The following is a 22,601-nucleotide window of genomic DNA, read 5'->3' on the forward strand; positions in this document are numbered from 1 at the left end:
GTTGCATGTGTCAGTGAAAGGGGTAAGCTGGAGCTTTTCTCCATTGCCTCCTGTCAGAGCCTCTCCCTGCTGCTGAAGCCTTTCACTGTAAAGGGGAAAGACTGGCAGCTCCCTGCGGAAGAGAAGTGGCTCACCCATAGGGAGCTGCTGGAGCTTCCCTGCTGCTGGAGCCTTTCCCTGCTGTGTGGGGAAAAACTTGGGCAACAGGACGCTACACTGACAAAAGATAGTAGTGGAGATGGGGGAGGCACTGCTTGAGCATGTAGGGTACATACCCACAGGTTCAGGTGTCTTTATGCACCTAAGCAGTGTCTCATCATTTACACTGCTATTTATACCCATGTTGGGAGGGGCATACAGTGTAGATATACCCTAAAAGTTATTGAGATAGGAACCCCAAATTTGTTAGATTATCTACCATCATATAATATCTGTGTAGAACACTGTGGGCCAAGTGTTTCACTTGATTATGCAGTCAGCTCATTGTGTTGCACTCCACCTATTGGTCAAAGCTTCCTTTATTTAAATAGAAAACTTCTCTCTCTATGGGTTTTTACATTTTTGATGCATTACTTTTTTTCCAATGTACAAGTAAAGAGTAGTAAAGTGAACAAGATGACTTTCTGAGTATTCATCTTTCTCATAGGTATTTGAAAAAGCCAATAATCAGGCAGTCTCTATCTCTGCTGATTTGTCCCAAAGGCAAGCATAAATCCAGATAATATTTTTCAGCTTTGAAATAGTTTTCCATTTTGCTTGCATTTCATTAATATTTTACATATATAATTGAGAGAGTTAGGATAGAGGAAAAACGTTGTGTTTTCAGAAAATTCATTTAATGTAGCAAGTCTGATTATTTTATTTACTACAGAAGATATGGGAATGTGGTAGGGGTTTTTTGTTCTGTTTTCATTTGGGGTTTTTTAAAGTAATGTTGGATGCTGCATATCTGAAATGATTATGTTGGTTGCTTCTCTTTGGATGAAGTAGAACTGAGAAAAAGACATGTTCTCAGTTTCACAGAGAAATAGAAATTTTAATGCGAGAAGGAATTCTCCCCCTCACCCAAAAAAACCCCAAAAAACAAAAACAAAACCATCTGCAAGAGCTGTCTCAGTTCAGGCCATTATCTTGCCAGGAGCAATGTATCTAGTCTAGCCAACATCAGAAAATATGGCAGTGCATCATATCAGCAGAGAAGTGGAAAACTAGGACATTCTGAAACACACACAAGAAAATCGGCTGATTGTTTCAGTATCACATAGAGATTTGAACAGTAGAGGGTGTCTTAAAGTGAGTCAGGGAAAGGTAACTTTGGGTATAATTGCAGTGTAGATAGCAATGAGTTTTATTTATCATCCCAGATTATGAAAAGTGATATTCTCAAACTGCAGGCAATTTCAAGGCCCATCCTGCAATCTTTACTCATGAGAGTATTCCTTACTCACTCAGGTAGTCCCATTAACTTCAATGGACTGTTTGTTTTGAGTAAGGAATACTATTTGAGAGAGGGTTACAAAATTAGGTCCCAAATACTGCAAGAGAACTGCCATTTGGTTGTTGTCCCTAGTGACTTGTATACTTCAGACTGAACAAGTAACTCTGCTATGTGGCTCAGATCATAGCAGCAGGAAACCAAGGGCAAGTTTAGTTTCTGCATCTGGAACACATCTGGAACCTATGCAAATGTACATTGTAACGCATACAAGAGACACCAGTGTAGCATGTTTAGATAACATCATAATGCTACTTTTTTACTGGGAAGCTATCTTACTTAACATGCATTATTTAAATGTTCAGTATCATACAAAACAGAGCTTAGCCTTATAGCTTATCTGTTCTTGCTCATTGCTGAAGCTTGTTTGGAGGGGAACTGACAAAAACAAAGACAATATATTTAGCTTGCAAGAGAGTAAATGGAGAAGGTCACATGATCAGAATTCACTTTCACATGCTCAGGACTGTTTTGGTCTATTGCAGCATCCTTGTCGGATTTAGGGGTTGACCTATCTAATTCAGATTAGCAGGATACCAGGAAAACTTAAATATTGCTAGCCGGCTTGTGAGAGGAATGGAAGAGAGATTCGATTTGAGAGAGATACCAGTATATAAACTGACGGGGGAGGAGAAGGCAAATTGTATGCTGCTTCTTTCTTTATCCTGTACAAGAACAAGAGTGCTTTCATATAATTTAAAAGTCAACAAATTACAATGTATATAAAAGGAAATACCATTCTTATATAGTGTGTAACCTATTGTATTTTCTGCAAAAAGATGTAACTGAAGCAAAGTAACTTTCAAATTTGAAGCTCATAGACTCATAGACTTTAAGGTCAGAAGGGACCATTATGATCATCTAGTCTGACCTCCTGCACAATGCAGGCCACAGAATCTCACCCATCCACTTCTATAACAAACCCCTAACCTATGTCTGAGTTATTGAAGCCCTCAAGTTGTGGTTTGAAGACCTCAAGCTGCAGAGAATCCTCCAGCAAGTGACCCGTGCCCCATACTGCAGAGGAAGGCGAAAAACTCCAGGGCCTTTGCCAATCTGCCCTGGAGGAAAATTCCTTCCCGACCCCAAATATGGTGATAACTATAAGAAATAGTGAATGAGAAAATCATCTGCAATTATACTAGCTAAGATTAAATGTATAAAAGCTAGTCCTTCAGGGTATACCCTAATCATGAGTTAGGGGTGATGAAGCAATTTCCACTTGCTTATCACTTGCTCACTCTTTCTGCCTCTCTACTCCCATTCAAATAATCTAGTATAGCACAGCTAATTATATCATCGGGCTTTTTATACTTTTCTCTGAAGCACCTGGCATTACTAGAGATGGGATATTGAATTGCATGAAATGATTTGGTTTGCTTTATGGGAGGGAGAGGAATAAATCAAACATGCTGTTTTATTCCCTATTTTGCTTCTGAGCCTGGAAATATAGGCTATTATAGACTAGAAGGAAATAAATTAGGGCTGTCAATTAATCACAGTTAAATCACATGATTAACTAAAAACAATTGTGATTTTTTTTGCAGTTTTAATTGCACTGTTAAACAATAGAATACCAAAAGAAATTTATTAAATATTTTGAGATGGTTTTTCTACATTTTCAAATATATTGATTTCAGTTACAACACAGAATACAAAGTGCACAGTGCTCACTTTATATTATTTTTATTACAAATATTTATAAAAATATAAGCAAAAGAAATAGTATTTTTCAATTCACTTCATACAAATGCTATAGTGCCCTCTCTTTATCGTCAAATGCAACTTACAAAGATAGATTTTTTTGTTGCAGTTACATAACTGCTCTCAAATGCAAAACAATGTAAAACTTTAGAGCTGACAAGTCCACTCAGCCTTACTTCTTGTTCAGCCAATCGCTAAGGCAAGCAGGTTTGTTTACATTTACGGGAGATAATGCTGCCCACTTCTTATTTACAATGTCACTAGAAAATGAGACCAGGCGAATTCTCATGACTCTTTTGTAGCCAGAAATGCTAAGCATTCATACGCCCTTTCATGCTTCAGCCACCATTCCAGAGGACATGCTTCCATGCTGATGATGCTCGTTTTAAAAAAAAAATAATAAATGCGTTAATTAAATTTGTGACTGTACTCCTTAGGGGAGAATTGTACGTCTCCTGCTCTGTTTTACCCACATTCTGCCATATACAGTAACTCCACGCTTAACGTCCTCTCGTTTAACATTGTTTTGAAGTTGTGTTGCTTCTCCATTAGGGAACATGCTCGTTTAAAGTTCTGCAGTGCTCCCTTATAACATTGTTTGGCTGACTTAACAAGGGAGCATTGCATAAGTTCCTCTTCTCCGCTTCCCCCACCGCCAAACAGCTATTTGGCAGGGATTAGGACTTTCTGGAAGGGAGTGAGCAGGGAAGCTCCCCCCCGCCCCCCACCCGGAAGGCAGGGCCACCCGAACGCAGGGGCTTTAGGGGCTGAAGGGCCCTGGGCTAAGGGAGCTGTTCTTACTTTCAGGTGACATTGTAAATAAGAAGCAGGCAGCATTATCTCCTGCAAATATAAACAAACTTGTTTGAGCGATTGGCTGAACAAAAAGTAGGATTGAGTGGAGTTGTAGGCTCTAAAGTTTTACATGGTTTTATTTTTGAATGCAGTTATTGTTTTGTACATAATTCTACATTTGTAAGTTCTACTTTCTTGATAAGTGATTGCAATAGAGTACTTGTGTTATATGAATTGAAAAATGCTGTTTTTTATTTTTACAATGCAAATATTTGTAATCAAACATAAATATAAAATGAGCACTGTATACTTTGTATTCTGTGTTGTAATTGAAATCAATATATTTGAAAATGTAGAAAACATCCAAAACCATTTAAATAAATGGTATTTTATTATTAACAGCACAATTAATCACAATTTTTTTAATCGCTTGACAGCCTGAAAATTAGAGTATAGTTCTTCTCATGTGTTCATGTAGGAAGCACACCCCATTTTGTTGGAACATACTAATATATCAGAATAGACTGAAACTTATCTTTTTGCTAGGAGGCGAGTAGTTACTCTGGAGTGACTGAAGTTTTAGCTATATCTTTCATAAATATTTCTTTGTTAAAATCAGTATACTATAAGTATGGGCAAGAGGTCCAGAACATAACTATCTGAAGTGTTATATAAATAATCTGAATTTAGTGTTATGCTGTAATGTAATAAAAGCTGCAAACTTGTGTCTTTGAAAAATCTATTCCACTTTCTCTTTTGGAGGAACAGGTAAGTCTTGCAGCAATTGATTTCTTCCGTTTATGTGAATACTAAAGGTGTACTAGAAACTAGCTTTAACTGAGAACTTTCAGAATATTAGTTTTCTTCATTATTATAACATCCTGAGATTAGTTGCCAAAGATATTGGGAGAAAAAGGTATGCAGTGCACAGATACGTTGATGTGTAAGGGCAAAGATCTGAATCAATCTCTTCTAAGTTTTTTCTTGTAATAAATATTTTTATCTAGTGAAATGATGTTTACTTTTTTCCCTCTCAGGGCCATTTTATGTGCCAGATCTAGTTACTTTGCTGCTATGCTGAGTGGAAGTTGGGCTGAAAGCTCCCAAGAGCACATCACTCTTCAAGGGTAAGCATAGTTTTTGCAAGCCATATGGGAGCAAAGGTAGGCAATTTAAAATCACTGTAAATATGCAGCAACCATGCTGCATACAAAGCAATTCATAGTAATCTGCTGTGATAGTTTTTTTCTTCAATTTAATAAATTTCTGGAGTAGTATTTTGACTTGGCTAGTAGAATAAAGTGGTTTTGATGTTTCTCTTAAATTTATCAGTTGGGGGGAGAAAAGGGGAGCATTCATCAACTTCATCCTTTTCCATAATCCACATTTTAGTGTCCCACAGCCTACATGAAGGTTTTTTCTCTCCTCTTCTATTTAACCTCACTGATGCCACAAAAATGTGCCCTGTACAGCTGAGCTGTCTCATAAATTTTCATAGCTCTTTAGGATGCACATTTAGGATATCAAAACAAATCAACTATTCAGTTTGTAGGTCACTTTTAACCAATGTGATTCAGGATCATTGTACACTAGGAAATTGAATCATGGCTGGAAATATCTTGTCCACAAGTGCTCAGAACAATATTGCTGCTAGTTTATAGCAAATAACTCTTCTTGAGTCTTATTATGTATTGTATGGATGAATCAGGGACTTTGGTGTCTCTGGGGATGTCAATTCTGTTCCTTTCAACACCTCAAAAATTTCATATAAAATTTCCATTAAATATTAATAACTGTTATCATATAATATGTAATACTGCATTACAAAATGTACCTAATGTACACTAACCCTGATGCCCTGTAAACTAATGGCAACTAATATGGCATTCAGGTCATTCAGACCCACTTTTCTTTACAAAGAACCATGTACATTCTAGAGTGTTAAAACATGTATACACTTTTTGTCTTTGATATAAAGTGGTATGACCGAGCAATCCTCCCCTAGTTTTTCCTCATTTTAAATTTCCTATTTTAATAACGTTTCTGTGACATGATGAAAGGTTGTTTTTTTTTACTCTTTTTTTTATTTTTTTAAAACCACTAAAGCAGTTTATATATTTCTCAGTTGTGCTATATAGTGATTTTTAAAAAAAATCAAATGACAAAGTGTTGTTTTTGTACCTTGCCTGCATCCTACTCTCAGTAATTGATCTCCATCTTTCTGAATAGCTAAGGAATTTCAGTCATTATTTTTCGGTAAAGCCTTTCTCCTGAATATTTGTTAATTTTTTTTACAAGCATGTTTAAGTCCAAATAATATCTTGTGGTTTCCAGGTATTAAGAGCTAACTAGGTCCATTATTGTACTACTACTATCTTTTCAAGTTCAGTGTTCTGCTTTGTGCAGATTTTCATGCTGTCTTTATAAACACTTACGAATAAAGTGCATATGGCTTATTCTGAAATAATAAAAATGCTGCTTAAGATAACAGTTGTCAAGACAGCAGGGAAACCTTTTCTTGCTATTTTTATGGCTATCCTGTGTGCTAATGTAAAAAGAGACAACTGTGTTGATTTTGCTCCTTAGCATGTTGCAACCAATTTTGTTCTTTGTTTTTAGTCATCACTGTCTGTTGCTTCAACATGTTAAATGTTTTAAGAGGTCTCTTATTAACATGTGCGAGTAGTTCCCATTTACACTAATGGCCATGGCACCTGCATGTTTTGGGAATTAGACTTTGAGATTAGGATTAATACAATGATGTAATTATTCTGAAAATTGTGTTCACCAATATAAATTCTGCTTCCATTGACTTTGATGGTAAAACTCCCATTATCTACAATGGTGGAAGATCAAGCCCATAGAAACGTTCTAAATATGTTGAGATCTGACTTCTTACTATTACAGTGCAAAGACAATACATTTTTTATAAAAAGTAAAGTTTAAATACACTCTTAGATTTAAGAAATCCATAAAAGTAAATTATTTATTAAATGTCTACAGTTAACACAAAAAATGGAGTGTTGTCTAGTGATATATTTTAAGATGATGAAAATACCTTGATTGCACACGTCAGTAAAATAATCTTTCATTTCGAGAACCACTATAAATCTCAGTAACATGTAATTTTAGCCTGGTTATAACTTTAATCAGAAACGCTTGCATTATGAAGCTTTAGTTGGACTACTCATATTAGTGATGTTACTTACAAGCTGAAGTGCCATAGATTAAACTTGGAAACTGCTTTAATTTTTTTGTAGCAGTGTTAGTCCCAGGATATTAGACAGACAAGTTGGGTGAGGTTATATATTTAATTGGACCTGAAGAAGAGCTCTGTGTAAGCTCGAAAGCTTGTCTCTCACCAACAGAAGTTGGTCCAATAAAAGATATTACCTCATCAATCTTGTCTCTTTAATTTTATTCATTTCCTTTCCATAATTTTTCATAATATGACCAGATGACACATCAACCTTCTGAACCATTTTATAAAATGTCAGCAATAGATTTTATTTTGAACATGTCTCTTGTAGTGATTTTCCTTTCTATTTTGCAGCATAAACCGTGTAGAAATGAATGTCCTATTGTATTTTATATATGGAGGAATGCTGGACTTCCCAAACAAAGCTGATGCTGGGTATATGTCAAGTTTTATTATTTTTAATTGCACTTCATGCCTGTTCTGCTTTTTCTCAGTTCAGATTCAAATGGAAAATGCATCATGTAGTATAAATAGGACAAAGGTATCAAATGTAATAACTGCACTTAAGCATATTTTGAGGAAATTCCAAAAATAATATAATTTTTAGATAGATCGTGTTGTTTTATTCAGCAGCTACTGGAAAAGTTCTACCAGCAGCTCTCTAGAAAATTATATGAGGAGAAAAATGTTTGGAAAACAAACAGTATAGCCATTTATGCCAAAATAATTTGACACTTTGTGCTGTACATTCTGTTTTTTACTCAGCTTTTAGAACAATATGAACAAAGTGAGATGATACTTTGTAACAAATATTTAGAATGTAATATTTGAAAGAACTTTTTGAATTAGTGAGATGTCCTGCTGTTTGTAAAATAATAGATCCACAGAAAATAGTTGGACAGTAACATGAAACACTTGCAGGCAATCTTTTTTAAAAATGATTGGTCTAAACCCTGTCCCCAGTGTATAGCTGGTGTAAACAACCCTACGGAAATCTGCAGATCTTGGGAATGATATAGAACTCATCCGTTAAGGTAGCAGGCTGCATTGGAGCCACTCCATAACTGCTAATTCAGCCATTGCATGTCCCGGACTGTATCCAGCAACGAGGTTTTGGCATCTGCAAAATCATGGATGCACTGGGCCCACTCCCAAAGTATTCCTCACTGGTTGTACCGATTGGAGCTGTTCTGTATCGCTCACGGTGTGCAAGTGTACACACACTCTGGGTTGTTTTCCTATGTCATCTGCTCTCCCTCAATTCTTTTCTGTAGAATTGCACTAGTTCTGTTATTCACGGGATTCCGTATCTATTAAATTGTACAATATTATAGCATCAGGATCACAAACCAGTCAATGAGAGTTTTGAAATTTTCATTGTAATCTGTTATATAGATGCTCTTCTTAAGTATGCTAGTAGATGTCAAGAACATAATTTCTGAATAGTGAAAATCATTTGTTGTTCAAAGCTTATTCCCCCAAGATGACATGGAATTGTATTTAAAATGTCCCCTACAAATCCTTGCCTGGAATGGGCCGTATCCTAGAGGATTAATTATTTTACAAAATTAGTAGTTTGACTATGCTTTTCTGTTATTTGGAAGTGACTCTCATCACTGACGGAATTCTCAAATGCCAGACTACATAACCTATAACATCATATATAACCCTTGTAATGGGCAGCCATGAAATGCCTAAATCATCCTACTGCAGCAACTAGAAAAGAGCACTTGCCCTCAAAATGGAGAGGTACTGAAAGCCCTGTAAGAAGTTCTGTGAGCTTCAGCAAGCAGCTCTAGAGGGTGACTCTGAGTTAGTTGTAGGTTTTGTTGTTTTTTTTTTTAAAGCTAGGTTTGTTTCTGTTTGAGAATGTATTTTAGAACATTCTAGACCAGTGGTTTTTCACCTTTTTTTCATTTTCAGACCCCTAAATATTTTTGAATGAAGGTGTCTCCTCCTTTGGAAATCTTAGTCTGCGAACCCTCAGCGGTCTGCAGACCACGGGTTGAAAACCACTGTTCTAGACATGTACCATGTACTTACACTCATTCAGTACACAGCAGTGTATAGAAACTTCTAACTAAGAAGAAAAAAGGGGTTAGGAGGAGGTCATTTGGGTTGCAAACTGTCTTGTAAGCAAAAATGTGTAAGGTTGTATGGTGATTTTATGATTGCTATCATTACTGCTCTCACTTCAGTCGAATACTCAGCGTTGCTGATATGTATGGGCTAGATGGACTGAAAGAAGTGGCTATCTATATTCTCAAAAGAGACTACTGCAATTTTTTTCAGAAGGTATGTGTTTGTTTGTTTTACATTACTGTGTGAGCCAGAATGCCAGGGGGGAGGAATTTGATTCTTCTATTATAAGTCAGATTGTTGAGATGTTTAATTGGACCTGAAGAAGAGCTGTGTGTAAGCTCGAAAACTTCTCTCTCTCTCGCCAACAGCAGTTGGTCCAATAAAAGATATTACCTCATCAGTCTTGTCTCTCTAATTTTATTAGTTCATTTCCAATTTAATAACAAAGAATCATTCTGTTAGTACTAAGGGTGCTACGCCAGGGTCTGCAGTTCCTACACTCTTCTTCCTAATTCCATCAAGTTAAATGGGATTACTAATGGAAGTAAGGCCTGCAGGATCAAGTACCTATTTGTATAACAGTGAAGTAAGCAGTTTGTAAACCATAGTCGAAAAAATGCAGTATTCCACTATAGCAGTTAAACTTATATTAAATTTCTTAGAATAGCCATTGTCATGTTGCTTTATATTGTTGGGGGTTGTATATAGACATGTTGCGTACTTGGAAGTATATTTTTCAGGTATTTCTGTTCAACTAAAAGTTGAAAACCCAAGATTTTTTTTTAGTTGAATGGGTTCATACGTTAGGCCCAACACTGCACCATTGCCGCTGATTTCAGTGGAAGCAGGAGTAGGCCCATTATGCATATATTCCCACAAATGTAAATATTCTGGTCACTGACAATATTTCAGGCTAAACTGAAGACTTGTATATCTGCATGTTTTCTATAAGTCAATGTACAGTAAGTATGATTATTTTCTCACAATTTTAGCCTATTCCTGGAAGGCAGCAACATGTGCTAGAATGCCTAGCTATTGCTCATTCAATGGAAATCGAGAACCTTTATGCTGCTTGCATGAAGTAAGTGAAATAAAATGCATTATGGTTTATGCTGTCCATTTTCATTGTTCATTCTTTAATGTGTTTTGACAGACGGAACACAACTTTGGGAGGAACTCAAAGTTCATATTTTAATCTATTTTTTTCCATGAAAACTCATGGGGCTCATTTATGTTAGCAGAGGTGAAGATATTACAATAATAATTTTATAAAATTTCATATATGTTTCTTACTTAGTTAAGTAAAGCTCTTATTTTAACAGATGGATAGTAAAATATTTTGTGAAATGTTGGTCAGAGAGGAGCTTTGCCAGTTTACCCACTGAACTTCAGAACAACTGTCTTACTGTGATAATTCAGTCTTTGGTAAGTATGTACCTATTGAGTGCTTACATGTATGTTATTTTAAAATTGTGCTTATTTAGCTTTGCAAAGGAATCAAAAAGTCAATTAATATTAAACATGCCTTATTAAATGTATAGTATATTAATCATAGTAAATGAAATATTGTTATATAAGTGAAAACACACAAACAAACATTGACATACAAATACAGTCACACTGGTGTTTCATGGAACATATGATGATGGAAAATCTCAAACCACTCCAAAATATAGCCATTTAAGAGGAGTTGGTCAGAATCCGTATTCTGACAGAATAGTGCAACGTTATACATTCAAATAGAGAGAAGGAACAATTGTAGTAATTATCAGGTTAATTCTTATACCAGACACCAGAGGTGAAACTCTGGCCTGATTGGAGTAAGTAGGAGTTGTACCACTGACTTCAATGGGTCCAGGAGGATTTCACACCAAATTTTAATTTGGAGACTTATGCATAAGCTGGTTGGTGGGATTTTTTTCTCCAGGTGAAAGTGTTTTGCTGTCAGTGAGTGGTTACAAGGCATCTGCTTATAGGTAAGGCCTGTGTCTGTCATGGAGGTCATAGATTCCATGACTTTCTGTGACCTCCATGACTTCTGCAGCTGCCAGTGTGGCTGACCCCTGCACTGCCCAAGCGGCTGGCACCAGGGACAGCTGCTCAGGCAGCTCCGGGGACAGCCACACCAGTCGCTGCTGGAGCAGCTCTGCAGCCAGCCACTCGAGCGGCCCCACAGCCAGCCACTGCTGGAGCTGCCCTGGGGACCACCCGAGCAGCAGCAGATGTGGCTGGCCCAGGGACTGCCTGAGGAACAGTCCTGGGGACAGCAGGAGCAGCTGTAGCTTGGCGGCTGCCAGCAGCAGTCCCAGGGACAGCCAGAGCAGCAGCAGGATTGTGACCCTCGGGGTGGCCGGAGCAGCCCCTGCTTGGTGGCCCCCGGCAGCTGGTGCCGCTAGCCTCCCCACCTCCTGAGAAGCAGCCCTCCAGATAAGATTTAGTCGGGGTATTTATAGTACAATCATGGACAGGTCACGGGGCTGTGAATTCTTGTTTATTGTCCGTGACCTGTCCATGACTTTTATTAAAAATACCCATGACTAAATCATAGCATTACATATAGGGAGGTAATCTCTCAAAATTGTTAGTGTCTGTAATTTTTGATTGTCTTAGCTTAATATTAAGCTGTTTTATCTTCCGTTTCACAAATGGTCAACACTGGTATGACCTCTGAATGTATCCATCTTCAGACCTTACCTGTTGTTAGTGTTGTGTGTTTACATTCAATTTATACTGCCCGAATTTACAGATTTTCCTCTCTCTGGGATTTGTGGAATGAATATCTGGGGTGATTTAGTGGGTCAAATTCAAATCCGAGTTATGCCAGCTGAAAATTTGAGCTAGAATGTGCACTGTATCACAGCACAAATAAATATAGTTTTTACCCTGAAAGCTATCTTTCTGTCAGAAAGTTACATGATACCTAGGATGAGATTCTTATCCCCACTCTAGCCGCTTCACACTGGCTAAAGGGGCTGAAACAGTGTTAAAGAGGCTCTAAACGACCTGTTTTTTAGCTGGGTATGATTTCTCCTGTGCAAGCACTGTAGAGTCAGCCATAGTGTGTCTTCTGATGACCCCCACATAAGCCCTGGAGTAAGGTGTGTGATGGGGGCAAGGTGGGAGGGGTGGAGTTGCAGCATGCAGTGCCGCAGAGATTCTGGGCAGTGCTGAGGCCCATCGGGTGATCCTGGGCAGCTGACAGGCCTGTGGAATCCTCTCCAGCCCCAAGAGCAGCCAGGATTGAGAGGACACAAAGGTGGTTTAATGCCATCTTGCCCCTATCCTGTTCCTGCCGGGCTGAAAGTTGTGGGCTGTGCCTCTTAGTTGAGGTCTGGTAAGGCTTCACAATCATGGAGTTGAAAAATAAATCAACATGCTTCTTCCACTCTTTCTGCCTCGCTAAATCCTATGTGGCATCTATTCCCAACATTTCCTGAGACTGAAAATTCTCTAGTGGCTTATGGGGTTTTGCATATTTTAAAAACTGCAAAAATGTTAAGGCTTCTTGGCAAAACAGTCTAATATTTATAGATATTTCTTTTACTCAAGCTATTACATTTTACAAAAAACTTTTTATGCTGTGCATAGTACTTTTCAACAGTTATACCCAATCTGTAAATCTGAGCTTATTGGTTCTTTCATCTGTCAATCTTGGACATTTTAAATTTAAAAGCCAATTAAATATAATAATGGAATGCTTTCTTCTGATATACACAATTTCCAAATGTACAGGTGTAAGCTTGGGTAGAATCACTATTGGCTTTGTGAACTTTCATTGAAACAACATTAAAGGCAGCAGAGAAGCAACAAATTTTCCAAAATACTGAGCTGTTTCTCTTGCTCCTGTATAGCAAATCTTGAGAGGAGTGTGAGGTATATGGAGAAGTAGACTTGCAGTGGAGAGACTTTGATGAAAAGCCACAAAGATTGGAACAAGAAACTAAAAACTTCTAAGTATGAGTGCCATTTAAAACCACTTTAAGGGTGCTTATCCTGGTAGCCTAACAAACAAGTGTTTGGAAGCAACCGTTTTTTAGAAAAGAAAAATAAATTTCCTCCTAAAACAAAACTATAGTTGTTCACAGTTCTCTCTTACCCTAGAGATAGATTACGTCTGGAAGAATAAGATTCAGATAGGCCCAGACCTGTAAGGTGCTGATTTAACTGGATGCTGTGGAGGTATTTCATATTTCATTAGAAGTGCTTAATGGGTATTGTGGGCACTCAGCACCTTGCAAGAAAGAGGTAGATGCTCCTCGTCTTGTGAGTAAGGACCTGATCCTCCACTATTAAAGAGGCTTGTAATTGAACCAGTGGGAGTAAGATCGAACCCTAAGTGCATGCTAATCCTTTATTTGCATTTATATGCACATATGAGAAATAGGCTTTGCCCATAACAAATGTAAAAATAGTTGAGCAAGGACTTGCAGGAAGTATACTCCTAGTTGGAATATACACAGAGAAAATACATGCTGTTTTTTTTCTTTCTCTGAGCTGAAAGTACTCAAGCTTTCTTGGTAAGTGTGAATTTGAACTTGTAACACTTTTCTGTCATGTATTTAGTTGAACTTAGTGTTTTTATTTTCTATAGCAATCTAACTAATATTAACCAAATTTCAGCTTTTTAAACCATCAGTATGTTTTCTCTTTCCTACATTGTTTTTTCGCTAATTTGTCTTTGCTTTCCCATGATGAACTCTCATTCCATAACAATTAGGAAAATGACGAGAACTAGAAATTTTGATTACTTTACAGGTTTACTACTGCTTTGTTTGCATTAGGAAGAATACACAAGACCCTGCTTGTAGAAAACAGTTTACTTTTGGCAGCATTTTTAAACCAAGATAACAGGGGCGGGGGGGGGGAATAAAGCTTATTGAGCATATTGTATAATTTATCAACTGACCTGGGAGGTCACATGTAATAGATCTTTTAATCCATTTTACTTTGGTGGATAATGATAAATTGTTAATTACTTTTAAGGTGTGAGTTAGCAGGTGGTGATATGGTCAAAGTCACAGTAAAACTAAATTAAAAGGGAGAGAATATTAGGAAACATGGGGAGGGATAGCTCAGTGGTTTGAGCATTGGCCTGCTAAACCCCGGGTTGTGAGTTCAGTCTTTGAGAGGGAGCCACTTAGGGATCTGGGGCAAAAATCAGTATTTGGTCCTGCTAGTGAAGGCAGGGGGCTGGACTCAATTACCTTTCAAGGTCCCTTCCAGTTCTAGGAGATAGGATATCTCCCTTTATTTATTTATTTATTTATGTTTAAAACAAATAAATGCCACATGGATCAGCTCGCTCCTTCCTATGGAAAACTGGGGGATGGGGAGGCTAAGTGAAGATAAAATTCTGTGAAGTCCAACCGTTGCTTCATTGGACAGGGTGCGGGAGGCTCTGGCAATGTCTCCCAGCCATGTAGATCTCTCCCTGCCCCTTATGTCAACATGGCTTTCACATTCTCATGTGACTTAGTATTATCCTTCCCATTTAACTTTCCTATGAGATTCCCCTTACTAGTTTAGTGTTTGGCATTTGTTTGTGAATCTGCCTACTCTCTAGGCAACAAAATACAATGATGAAAAGGGAAAATATAATAAAATCCCATTATGAAAACATTCTCCCCTAGCATCAGCAGAGATTAGAAATAATTGAGCCCACCAGACTTATTAACTTAAAAAAGGGTAGTGAAGTACACTAATATTAAAATCCAAATACAATTAAGGTAAGTGAAATTAATAGTAAGTGTAGGTGTTCAGTAACTGAATAAGAGCTATTTGAGAAACAGCATTTTCTTGGATGTCTACTCTATTAGATAACTATTCTAATATATATATTAATTGCTTTTATTTTAAGAACCACAAGAATGCAGCTTCTCTTTTGATGGAAAGTGACCGGCTGCTCAGTAGTCTTCCCCGAGTGAAATGGACTGAAACGGCTATGGCCTTGGCATCTAGGCTTCAAGAAGAATGCATAACATTTATTGTAACAAAGTTCCCTCATATAATAGAGAGTGAAAGTTTTCATATTTTCTTGCAGGTAAAATGCTCACAAGTTACGTTCTACTTTTTTCAAAACAAATGCATTTTATTATTACGCTTCCTTGTATGGGAGTGGGTTCTTCCCAACAACTTAGGCTGTTAACTTACTCAGAATGATTTCAGTGTCGCTTTACAAATAATTTTACATAAGAATTTAATATTAGGGCAAGGGTCAGTTATTAGGGCATAATTTTTTCAAAGGAATTAAGACTTTGATCCTATATAAAGTTACATACTTCAAGTTGAGCAAGTGTGGGTAGTACCACGAAGTCAAGGGTACTACTCTTTTGTGTGTAAAGTTAAGCATGTGCATAAACACATCATAAAGCATGTACAGGACCAAAGTCCAAGGTAGCAGCACGGGCATGCCACAATATCCATTGACTTTGAGTTGCAAATGTGCATCGCTACTAAGGGTTAAGGTATTAATTGAAAGAGTTCCTTGCAGTATTTCCTGGTAAGATCTTGTCTAATTTTACCCAGCACTGCATTTCCCTAATAAGACACAGATTTGGCAAGGTGCTCTGATGCATCAAAAATTAAAAATGGATATATCAAAAACTGTCCTTTCCTTCAGATTGGTATTCAGCTATAAATTCAACACCAGCTGCTTCTTCCTAAGATTTTGTTTGGCTAGATGATGAGATCTCAAAAATATTTACAGAACCTTTTTTTGTGTGGAGAGAAAGGTGGAATGAATAACTGGAAAACACTGAACACCAAAGTCACAACGATCACTTTCTGTTGGGTAGTATTTTTTGTATGAAATACACGTTTATTTTAAATGACTCCCTTTTCGTTGTTTCCTTAGGCACAAGCAATGAGCAGCAAACCTGATCTTCTAGAACAAGTTTTAAAAGCAGTTGAGAAAAACATTAGCATTGAAAACAGTTGCTTTCTTCTTATAGCTGTGGATAGTTTGTTGAGCTCCACAAATGTGAAGGAAATGGTAGGTTTTGCAGTAGATAATAGAAAAAGAATAGCTCACAACACTTATTCAGTTATTTTAAAACTGTAGCTTTTTGTTTTTGTTTTGGCGTAAGAGTTCAAATCAAGTTATGCAATTTGGACTCTGTGACCCCAATACTGCAGCTGGATCCATGCAGGTGGTCCATGACACCTGTGCAAAGTCCCATTGAAAACAAAGGACCTACTGGCATTTGTGTATAGCAGGGGTGGCCAACCTGAGCCAGAATTTACCAATGCACATTGCCAAAGAGCCACAGTAATATGTCAGCAGCCTCTCATCAGCTCTACCACCCCGCTCCTAGTGCTGATCAGCACCTTCCCCTCCCTCCCCGCACCTCCTGATCAGGTGTTTCGTGGCGTGCAGGAGGCTCTTGGGGGAGGAGCAAGGGCCCAGCAGGCTCAGGGGAGAGAGCGGGAAGAGATGGAGTGGGGGAAGGGCCTGTGGCAGAGCCAGGGGTTGAGCAGTGAGCACCCCCTGGCACACTGGAAAGTTGGCACCTATAGCTCCAGGCCTGGAGTTGGTGCCTATACAAGGAGCCGCATATTAACTTCTGAAGAGCTGCATGCGGCTCTGGAGGTTGGCCACCCCTGGTATAGAGCAAAATTAAAAAAAAAAAAAAAAAAGTACTTAGCACTGCCTGTGGCAACACTATGTGTTCCAGACTAGTAGCAATGACTAATAACGTGTGTGGGAAGGCACTACTAATGTTCACTACTATTGTAAATATGTGACCAAGAAAGAATATTTAAAAATTAAATAACCTTAAATTTACTCTAGGGGATGGAGTTTATTTTTAATTAATCTACTTTAAAAAAAAACTTGAATGAGGGTTGTGTTTGATTTTTTTTAAGCAAACTCTTCAGAGCAAGAACTGTGATCTTCCTATGTTTTTGGAAAGTGCCTATCATTTGTGGGTGCTACCACAATCTAAATAATACATTTTAAATGAAAATCAGCTATAATGTCATGAGTGACATGTGAATGATAGGAGACACGGATTACAATTTATAATGTTACCTGCAAAAATTTTTAAATCTTTTCTTAAACTACTGCAATCAAGTGCTATTATAGACTTACTCAGTAAGAGTGTGAAAATTTAATCAGATACATTTTTGTCCCCAAGAGAATTTGACCTTGTAGTGACAGAGCTGATAGTAAAATGCTCTGAAAGGATTAACTTAAAAAAGGAATGTGTTGGTTTGTGATGCTTTCGCTTCTGTGGGAGTGGCTTAGTTTCAAACTATAAAATTTTGGTGTGTGGGGGGACAATAAGCCCTCATAAACAGCATCTGCATCTACTAGGTTATTGTAAAATATAAATGATGACATCATTGATCTAGCTTAGGGAGTAAGTAGATTCTGACAAGAATAATGACTGGTTGCTATGACAATATGCCTCTCGCCAGCTGCTGATTTGTTACTTGAACACAGGGTTTTACGTGCAAGATCCAGGCTCTGCGTGATAAGCTGTGGATCTTCCTGGTTCAGTCTTTTTATGCTGTTCGTCACACAGAAAGCTGGAAGCTGATGAGACCAGATCATCAAGAGAAAATACAAGCAGGTACGCAAGCAACCAAGAACAGCTATCATTGTATAATAATAGTGTCCTTAATAGAAAAAATGTTGGTAGTGTTGGGGGCTGGTAACAAACTATAACATGCTTAAAACTGTGGTGCTCTTGCTTTTAAAGAAGAATTTTATAAATGAAAGCAAAGATAATATGCTTAGCCAGGTTCATGCCTGGAAATTATTTAACAGTGTTCTGTGAATATTTTCCGGGCTTTTATTTTTATAGATATGAAAAATGGAAACATTATATGTAGATTACGTCTATTTTTGTTTGCAGCTATTCAAAATTATTAAAAATATTGCAATAGCATTAAAGAAACCATTATCTATCTCCATTTTTAAGCAGATAAGCATTATAGGAAATTTAAATCTGCAGAAAGCAGATTACTAATTCTATGAATTCAGTTTCTTTTTTAATCAGTTCATATTAATGTATAAAGATTGTATATCTCTTGCATAATATCCATCTCATGTGGACTGTGAATAAATGTAGATGGCTTGACTTCACAATTGATTGGTATTGTGATATTGTATGTGTTGCAGAGAGCCCCCCAGGAAGCTGCATAGTGATCTCTTAAAATTTTAAGAGGCAGTACTTCAGCTTGAAACAAAAGGAGTTTGTGCTCTGAATGCTTCCTTATTTTCAAATATGTGGAATGAAATTTTGAGGGTGTAGAAGTGAAAATGGCTTCAGGACCTTGGTTGAATATTTGCTTTGTGATAGTGCAGTTCTATAAAGGAAAAAATGTGAGACTCGTTTAAATTTTCTTTAAAATTAGCTCATCTTTGATTCATAGTAAAAGGTAAAATATCTTAAATATTTTATTAACGAAGACATTAAAATTGAGACTTTAATGAAAAATCGTACATGATTATAGATGGATTTAAATTTTTATTTCTTAACATGTTGGTTGAAAGATGGACTATATCAGTCTTTACAAGCCTGATTTAAGGATGTTACTAAATTATGTTTGATTGCTACTTTCTGAAAAAGGCTCGTGATTTCATTCTTTATTATAAAGCACTTTAGTAACTTGGGGGGTTGCTTTCAGGAATAGAAGCATAATTTGGAGTACGTTTGGCATCTGATGTTCTTCTGTACTAGGACTGTAAAGTAAAGTAGTGCCTAGACCTGGGTTCACAAAGTGGGTGTCATTCAACTCTCCATCTTAACAGTAGGAAAGTTATTTTTGGGGGGCGGGTTTCAGAGTTATATAGCATTAATTCAGCTCTGAGAGACTTCATTTTAACTGTAAACTATTAAGTTATGGAAAACTTTCAGTGTAGGTTTTTGTTCTATAAACAAAATGATGGTATTTTCCTAGAAGCATCTTAATTCTTACATGAGATTTGTTTAGGATCACAGAGGTCAAACAACTTTCATCTTGAGAAAATTTCAGGTACTACTGAATTCTGAAAAGACCTAACCTTTGTAGATTAATATCCTAGGATAGGAAATATACAAAATTAAGACAAGAAGACAATCTTTTTCTCATTCACAGCATTTCTGTGTTCTCCTGGGCACAAGTTTATGGGAAAATTGTATTAATATATTGCTGTATATTAATGTGCAGAGTCATCACTGAAAAAATATTATCCCTGTGGTGCCATTTTCAGCATCTTGCCTTTTCTTGCAGGATTTCTATACAGCTAAATAAAGATGCTTTGTAGAAAATTCTTATGTCATATTGTGTGCTTTGTCCGTATAAATAAATAGTAGAATATAGCATGTGAAGAGTGAATGTTTATTTAACCCATTTTTCTCAGAATAAATTTGCATCAAGCCAAAAAATGCATATAAACAAAAATAAATCTTTATCCCTTTTCTCTGTGTACAGTATTTACATATATCCTTTCTATATTGCACAACCGCTACAGATTTGAAGGTTTCATTGACTGATGCCTCCCAGATGTTATACAGAAAAAATATGTATTAATAGCTTTATTAATTCAGTTATATAGCATTACACGCAGTGCTTTACAAACATGGATAAGATGCATTCCTTGCCCAGAAAAGCTTACATAATGTCCTCCAGATAACTTTAAAACTAACATGTATTGCCTCAAGAGGTAGTGTGTATATAATGTACGTATGCAAATATGTGGAGACTACAGCTTTTGACAAAGAACACGAGAATGGGTCAGACCAATGGTCCATCTAGCCCAATATCCTGTCTTCTGACAGTGACCAATGCCAGATGCTTCAGAGGGAACAGAACAGGGCAATCATCAAGTGATCCATCCCCTGTCATTCAGACCTCTATTGTATCCCCTTTAGTCATCTCTTTTCCAAGCTGAACAGTCTGTCTTTTTAATCTCTCATTTTATAGAAGCTATTTTGTACCCTTAAATCATTTTTGTTGCCCTTCTTTGCACCTTTTCCATTTCTAATATATCTTTTTTGAGATGGGGTGACCAGAACTGCACACAGTATTCTAGATGTGAGCGTATCATGGATTTATATAGTGGCATTATGATATTTTCTCTTATTATCTATCCCTTTCCTAATATTCTAGCGTTTTTGACTGCCATTGCACACAGAGTGGATGGTTTCAGAGAATTAGCCACAATGACTACAATGTCTCTCTTGAGTGGTAACAACTAATTTAGACCCCATCGTTTTGTATGTATAATTTGGATTATATATTCCAATATGCATTATTTTGCATTTATCAGCATTGGATTTCATCTGCCATTCTATTGCCCAGTCACCCAGTTTTGTGAGATTCCTTTTTAATTCTTTGCGGTCTGCTTTGGACTTAATGTTCTTGAGTAATTTAGTATCAACTGCAAACTTTGCCACCTCACTGTTTACATCTTTTTCCAGATCATTTATAAGTATGCTGAACAGCATTGGTCCCAGTACAGATCACTGGGGGACATCATTATTTATCCTTCTCCATTGTGAAAACTGACTACTTATTGCTACCCTGTGTTTCCTATCTTTTAACCACTTACTGATCCATGAGACGACCTTTCCTCTTATCTCATGACTGTTAATTTGCTTAAGAGCCTTTGATGAGGGACCTTGTCAAAGGCTTTTTGAAAGTCCAGGTACACTGTATCCACTGGATCACCTTTCTCTATATGTTTTTGACTCCCTTAAAGAATTGTAATAGATTGGTGAGGCATGATATCCCTTCACAAAAGCTCTGCTGGCCCTTTCCCAACATATCATGTTCATCTATATGTCGTTGTTCTTTACTGAAATTTCAACCAGTTTGCCTGGTATGAAAGTTAGGCATATTGGCCTGTAATTGCCAGGATAGTCTCTGGAGCCTTTTTTGAAAATTAGCATCACATTAGCTGTCCACCAGTCATCTGGTACGGAGGCTTATTTATGTCATAGGTTACATACCACATTTAATAGTTCTGCAGTTATGTATTTGAGTTCCTTCAGAACTCTTGGTTGAATACCATCTAGTCTTAGTGACTTATTACTGATTTAATTTATCATTTTGTTCCAAAACCTCTTCTGTTGACACCTCAATCTGGGACATTTCCTCAGATTGGTCACCTAAAAAGAATGGCTCAGGTGTGGGAATCTCCCTCACATCTTCTCTGGTGAAGACTGATGCAAATCATTTAGATTCATGGCAATGTCTTGTGTGCCCAATTAGCACTTCGATCCTCCAGTAGCCCCACTGATTGTTTGGCTGGCTCACTGCTTCTGATGTACTTTAAAAAAAATGGCTGTTTAATTTTTGAGTCTTTTGCTAGTTGTTCTTCAAATTCTTTTTTGGCCTGCCTAATCTTACTTTTACACTTGATTTACAGAGTTTATGCTCCTTTCTATTTTCCTCAGTAGGATTTGCCTTCTAATTTTTAAAAGATGCCTTTTTTGCCTCTCACTGCCTCTTTTACTCTGTTTAGCCACGATGGCATTTTTTTGTGTGGTCCTCTTATTTTTTCTCTTTAATTTGGGATATACATTTAATCTGAGCCTCTATTATGGTAGTTTTTAAAAAGTTTACATGCAGCTTGCAGGCATTTCAGTCTTATGATTGTTCCTTTTAATTTCCATTTAAGTAGCTTCCTCATTTTTGTGTAGTTCTTCTTTCTGAAGTTAAATGGTACTCTGGTGATCTTTTTTAGTATTTCCTCCACCTCTTCCCATTCCCCCAAGACATTAAAGATGTTCAATTTAATTATATTATAGTCGTTATTATCGAACAGTTCAACTATGTTCACCTCTTGGACCAGATCCTTTGTTCCACATAGGACTAAATCCAGAATTTTCTCTCCCCTTGTGAGTTCCAGGTTTAGCTGCTCCAAGAAGCAGTCATTGGTGGAGTCTAGAAACTGTTTCTCCTGAGGTGACATGTATGCAGTCAGTATGGGGAGTCATAGACTTTAATACCAGAAGAGATCATCATGATCATCCATTCTGATCTCCTGCACATTGCATGCCAAAGAACTACACCCACTCACTTCTGTACTAGAACCATAGTCTCATCCATGCACTGAGACCCTGCAGTTCTTCCTATCTAATTGGCCCTGCACATGGAACTGGAGGCATTTCCAAGAATGCTACCATGAAGGTCCTGGTCTTTAATTTCTTACCTAGAAGCCTAAATTTGACCTGCACGACCTCTCTCCTGCCTTTCCGTATGTCACTGGTACCCTATGACCACTGCCTCCTCCCGAGCACTGCACGTAAGCCTGTCTAGATGTCTTGAGAGATCTACAACCTCCGCACCTGCCAGGCAGTTCACCAGTGGTTCTCTTGGTCATCACAAACCCAG

The 22,601-nt window shown here is 37.3% G+C and overlaps 1 protein-coding gene across 2 annotated transcripts in view; it reads left to right on the forward strand.

Annotated features, from left to right (window-relative positions):
* The window catches only part of BTBD8 (BTB domain containing 8), a 61,835-nt gene that overhangs the window by 28,007 nt on the left and 11,227 nt on the right, over positions 1 to 22,601 (forward strand). Inside the window, exons 5-12 of one of the 2 annotated variants that reach the window (XM_075067789.1) lie at positions 5,032 to 5,121; positions 7,548 to 7,628; positions 9,392 to 9,488; positions 10,268 to 10,356; positions 10,598 to 10,700; positions 15,133 to 15,315; positions 16,129 to 16,266; positions 17,719 to 17,848. In XM_075067789.1, coding sequence (XP_074923890.1) covers positions 5,032 to 5,121; positions 7,548 to 7,628; positions 9,392 to 9,488; positions 10,268 to 10,356; positions 10,598 to 10,700; positions 15,133 to 15,315; positions 16,129 to 16,266; positions 17,719 to 17,848 — 911 coding nt within the window. The remainder of the gene's footprint in view (positions 1 to 5,031; positions 5,122 to 7,547; positions 7,629 to 9,391; positions 9,489 to 10,267; positions 10,357 to 10,597; positions 10,701 to 15,132; positions 15,316 to 16,128; positions 16,267 to 17,718; positions 17,849 to 22,601) is intronic. The other variant, XM_075067790.1, reaches the window with a different exon arrangement.

The sequence above is a fragment of the Chelonoidis abingdonii genome, chromosome 7 (assembly GCF_003597395.2).
Source record: "Chelonoidis abingdonii isolate Lonesome George chromosome 7, CheloAbing_2.0, whole genome shotgun sequence".
NCBI lineage: Eukaryota > Metazoa > Chordata > Testudines > Testudinidae > Chelonoidis > Chelonoidis abingdonii.